This window comes from Leiobunum rupestre, chromosome 1 (genome assembly GCF_980474605.1).
Source record: "Leiobunum rupestre chromosome 1, qqLeiRupe1.1.hap1, whole genome shotgun sequence".
Classification (NCBI taxonomy): Eukaryota; Metazoa; Arthropoda; class Arachnida; order Opiliones; family Sclerosomatidae; genus Leiobunum; species Leiobunum rupestre.
Window position 1 is genome coordinate 12,188,620 of NC_143384.1, and position 5,899 is coordinate 12,194,518.

Here is a 5,899-nt window from a genome sequence, read left to right on the forward strand (position 1 = left end):
TAAATTCGCTTGTTCCTTTTGAAGAAATTTTCATTTTGCACGAAAAAATAAGGCAATAAGAATTTTCTGACCTGACCAAGGAGACGTTGAGTGATATGAGCCTGAGATTGGACTTTTGCAACTGGTTCCGTACCATGGCCGATGCAAATTAACATTTTCTTCGTGTCCGATGAGTGCTCATTCTCGAGAGGCGGCTCGTTTAACAGACAGAACCTCCACGTGTGGTGCGATGAATATCCGCCCTGGGGATTTCCTCAACACAATCAGGTCCAATTTCGCTTCAACGTCTGGCCTGGCTTAGTGGACCATTTATTCTACCGAATCAGCTTAATGAGGAGAACTTCTTCTCATTCAATAACAGAAGCCTTAGAACATGTTCCTCTGATCGACATCCCAAACCTTTGGTTCCAGCCTGACGGTGCACCTCCTCACCAGCAAAGATGTGTGGTACAATACCGTAACTGCGAGTTACCTGGGCGTTGGATTGGAAGGAACGTTTAAAAAATAATCAGCTAGGCTAATACCCAAGGCACCACCTTAGACCTAAGTCATCGAGCGACTTTTGAAGCCTTTAATTCAGGTGGCCGGGTTACAATGCGTAGGAGGGTGGTGGCAAGCCACGGGACCCAACAGCTCCCTACTCTAACTTTTACCATTAACCTCAACAAGTGTTTATGCGATGGCTTCGTAGCTCTCCAGATTTAGGGATTTGAGAAGGAAGAAGTTTCTTAGACGCCGGTCTTTAGCGAAGAAGACTTGCGCTAAAGAATTATTGTAGCGTTTCGACTCGTAAATCCATCTTTGGTCCGTGGTTCATTTCAAAATATGCTGTATCGCGTACGAACGTGTATAGCAGCGGATGGTGGAATTATTGAACCTCATTTATTACAAGACTGGTTCAGTTGTAAATTTTGTAACACTTTCGGAAATTAATTTTTATCTCAAAATTAATAACCAATAAAACAAAGAAGTTTATAAAACCTCATTTTTTAGTAGTCATACAAACAATTTAATTAAGATGGGTATCTTTTTAAATTAGTTGTGAAAAGACTTTGACCACCTACAATCAACTTGTTATTTTTCTCAGTGACGAATTGACCTATTTCGACCAAAACAAATGCATTTAAGGTTTTTGAGTATGCTCTACAACTTGTGCGGCTAGCACCGAGCGTTACAAAAATAAAATTCCAAACCGTGAAAAATGTCATCATTTTGCTGATATTAAAAAGTACACCAACCTTCCCCGACAGTGTATATTCAGAAAATTTTACATTTCTAGGTTATAAAGTTTTAAGCAAAATGCTTGGGATGATCAAACTAAAACAACCTGTATATCCTTTAGTCGAGATAGCCAGAGTATTTTGTTTCATACCGAAGATGCACGCTTAAAAATATGTTTGTATAAAAGTTGTCTATGATCCTTTTTAAATCTTTTATTTGAAATTTATTAGGTATCGAAGTTCCAAATTTACCAGCTTTTCGTCTTAGCCAAGGTGTTTGGTTTTTAGAGGTTGTGATATTAATCAACCTTTTTTCCGGAATGCTAAAAGCAAGTTACTCTCTTCAAGAAAACATCCGAGTTAATGCCGTAGAAGATTTGTTGGATATGAAACATATACTTATATTTTCTCAAGACAACGAGAAAAAGCTTGTTTGTAATTCGGTAACAAATCAAAATATTTTAATTCCTGTCTAATGCTTTATCTACTTAAAATTGGCGATTATATAAATAAGGCGTTAAACTAATATAGTGAGTTCAAAAGCCGCATTTATCAAGATTGGATCCTTCATGATTGTCATTTAATTAAACGTTTTATTTTTCGATTATCCCAGGTAAGATGGCGCAGTTCGCAATTACAAACAATACTATTGAGACAAAAAAAAATAAAAAAGATTTGGAAAGTCTTACAAGCTTCCAAACCAAATAAAATATTTTGTTCAAGTTTATGGTCCGAAATCGATTTGCACCAATAGATCGCGCAACTATTATAAGTTTGAAAATCTTCTCAAAATATAAAATAGTTATAATAACTACTTCTAAATTTTTTCATTAATATGAATGGGTTTTGATTTTAGGGACATTTTGCAATGCATGATTTGTGCGGTAGAATAATACAAGATGGAAAGTTGACACCAAACAAACTCCGAGGACAACTTGTTTCTGAAGGGCGTGCTGTTTTCATCGGCGAATTCACTTTGATCGTGCAGAGTTATCTTTATTTAATAAGAAATGGTGCAAAACATATAAAAAACCACGTCCACTTGAGTTATTCCCGATATTTCACGAGACCGATGATCTATTTGATGAAACCAAGTATTGACGTGGAAAAAGAACGCCTTATTAACAAGAGGTTTGTAAATTTTTGTTTTGGTTTACGAGTGTTTTTACGTTTAATTTTTTTATTTTTTTCAGATTACGCTCAATTTTTGAAACATCTCATTTCGTTCTTTGGCAGCGCGGTCTTACCCAAAACAACGGAATCGAATTGGAACCATCGCCTGAAAATTCAATGACAGCAAGTTGTATTCCAATACAACTTATGTATTTGAAACCTGCTTTCCTGTTATACATATTTATCCTGTCTTGTGTTTTACTTGTGTATATTTTAAAATGGCTCCTCGAATTTCAATAACAGAAGAAAATTATGACGCGTTAATCTTAAGTGAACCTAACCACTTGAACGTAGTACAAACTTCAATAATTTTCAAACTGGTATGCTCTGGAATGCCGACTTTCAATTTAACTATATGCACACTAAAGATTTCATGTAGTTGTTATTGGTACTGTTTATGAGTACTTCAAAATTTTATTAATCTTATTTATTTAACTTAAAACCAAAATGAATTTATATGATAACATTTTTCATTTAAATCATTTAAAGTTGTAGCTTTAACCTGGAATCAGATACATTTTTATAACGCACCATTATTAAAAACACGATCGTGATGAGTGGGCTTAATTAATTATATGATTAATTAATTAATTAACTTAAATTTGGTGAAATCATAATTGATTTTCTATAGAGAAACGGTGTGTGTTTTAAACGGTTCAATTATCATCCTTTTTCTTTCACGGTATGTTAAAATATGTTCAAACATAAAAACGCACAATTATGTTAATTTAAATTTTACTTATTACTAATCTCAGTTTATAAGAGGAAAAGTGTTTTGCGTAATCTAAGTTATTTTATTTCCAAAACGATTATACCTTTGAATATTCCATTTATGTCGGGTGCGCTTATTTAAGGGAGGTAAACCATACTCTTTGTAATGGGGCCATCTAAAAAACTAATAAAAGTTGCAACATTTCTAAATACTGATAATTTAATTGAGACTTACCTCAGCATGGGTTATGTCTAGTTCAAGGTGAGACTAGTAAATAATGTGAAATCACAATCGTAGGAACGCACCGTTTAAAAAATGACAAATGTTTTTGTTTGGATACATCTTTGGACTTTTTAGTACAGACTTTCAGGTAAAATACACAATGGCAGAAATTTGCAAAAAAAATCATTCATAATCTATTTCGTAAATTTTTTTTGGCTTAAAGCTGAAATTATTTTTTTTTATTCAAAGAAGAAAGGGCTGAATTGAGTCTGAGAAGACCGCGAGCCCGGCGAAACACCATCTGATTAATCAGGGCGAGATATGTGTAACGGCCACGCCAACGGGGGGATACGTGGGGACAGGGGTGGGGACACCCGTGGCGGAAGTATTCCGACCACCCGTTGGGGGATTGGTGGTGGTCCTCACACGGCCATCCACAAACTCTGCCTCCCGGACGCCTGGGATTACAGGAGTGAGCCACTACTCCTGGCGAAGCTGAAATTATCATTTACAAAACTTCATAAGGGACGAAATTTTGGTGATAATATTTTTTTTATTTTATATCGTTGTGCTTTGAACTCTCAGGATTAAAACCGACATGAAAAAATCATGATAAACGCTCCCTCTTTTGAGATATTTCAGAGAGAAAACATCGGCTGCTAAAGCAAAATCCTCTTGTTTAAATAAGAAAGCATTAGAATTTCAAGAGATAAATCTTTTATTATGATTATTTGGCTGTAAGCAATGCCTTATGAAAAATAATCTAAATAATTAGATTCTTGCAATCACTTGAAACATTAATATTTCAATAAACTCTTTTTAGTTTACTTCTGCATCGCGATATTTTAATGAAAATTATATTCATTTCTAAATCGTTTCTTTACATAGTTGATTATTTTAAGTTACAAAATTTGGAAGTAGAAATTGAAAAACACGGCAAGTGGAAAGATCTTAAAATTTTCTGAAATTCACTATAAGATCATTAAAATCCGTGCGGTGGCGGAGTGGTCTGCACTGGCCACGAGCCCCCACCAGATTTTATTGTGATCGCTGCCCCTGATGGCAGCACTAGATTTTCCCGGCGGTTGCGACTTTAAATACTAAGTCCGGACTTGAAAATGAACGATTAAGAAATTTCAAATTTATATGAATCAATTTATTAGATAGATTATGTAACAGCATAAGTCTATCATAAGGTCCCCATAAGTATGAAACAAAGGCATTTAGTTTCTTAACAATTGACCCAAATGAAGGGTTAATACAACGAAATCTCGTCGCCCCCTGTCGACCTCTCGAGGAACCAACCTTTCGACAATTAGTTTCATACAATAATAAAGGGAATTCCATTATGTTCTGCACAGTTTGACAAACTAAAGAGTACTACGTTTTGGCATAATATTGCTATACTTTGTGGATTTGGAGAAAAAACCGATGATAGATTTCAAACGCTCTTCAGAATAGCGTCGTTCATCGCTAGTTGGATTAAATGAGCCATGCATGGTACACGACTAACATATTATCAGTATTCAAAATGCAGCTTTGAACGTCGTCTTCTTCATCCTGATCAAGAAATTGGAAGTTCACGTGAGATTTATCATTCACAGTGGCTTCAGTTTCACTCTTCGAGTCGGACTGAACGTCCTTAGCAGACTGTTTCGCTTCGTCCTGTACTTTGTTTGCAAATGCTAAAAGGATTGAGGGGGCATTATTCGCTGTAACATGTCCTAATTTAAAAAATACTTGGTTGATATTTCAATACAACCTTTGATCTGCTAGTCACGTTGTATATTCTGACAGTGAAATAGGTTTAAAATTCCGTAGAGACGAGAGCGGTTACACCAAGTCGACCAAATACCCTTCGTACACAACGAAAATACAGGGAGAGTGCATTTGTTTTTTGCAATTTATTGGGTATATTTATTCCAAGATTCCTTTTTCATTTGATCAATTTCAGAAAAACCGGAAAACATTTCTCACTAAAAGTTACAAATGAATATACCCTCAAAATTTCAGAACAATATATTAAATTAACTTTATCAAAATGCTTTCGTAAAAGCAGGTTATAAGGGGAGAAGTAAAACGTGGGAGCTATCAAAGCACAGATATAGTTTAATTGTTTTATATTTAAACCGTTAACCTTTTAATAACTTCTTTTATTTTATTTTCACGAGTACAACCTTCCCAAATAAAGAAATTAAATTACCTGTGATGGTTTCAAACCACCCTTACGAAAATGAAGGATCATAATTTGATCCAAATGTGATCAAAAATTGGACAGATCAAACGGGGATCCAATTACAGTTGGATCCAATTTTGTTTTTACTTTAAGATCTCTCGATAAAATTTAGGATCCAATTTATATCAAATTGCGATCGAAATTGGATCAAGTAAGGATAGATTTTATGAAATTTGAATGCCAATTGAATAAAATTTCGTAAATTAGTATCCAATATATATCACAATTTTATACATATTGAAATCCAATGAGATTGGATCAAAGTGGGATCCCATGTGATTGGATCAAAGTCAGCTTTTTTTGGTTAAGCGTTTATCAGTAGAGCGGTTAGTTGTT

At 34.7% G+C, this 5,899-nt stretch overlaps 1 protein-coding gene across 1 annotated transcript; it reads left to right on the plus strand.

The window, feature by feature from the left end:
- The first annotated feature begins 1,782 nt into the window (after positions 1-1,782).
- Positions 1,783-2,633, plus strand: LOC149961098 (uncharacterized). Its single transcript, XM_090157221.1, has 3 exons — positions 1,783-1,833; positions 2,077-2,351; positions 2,414-2,633. Exons 2-3 carry the CDS (start codon positions 2,089-2,091, stop codon positions 2,631-2,633), a joined length of 483 nt encoding a protein of 160 aa, XP_090013347.1. The 5' UTR covers positions 1,783-1,833; positions 2,077-2,088.
- Positions 2,634-5,899: the final 3,266 nt, after the last annotated feature.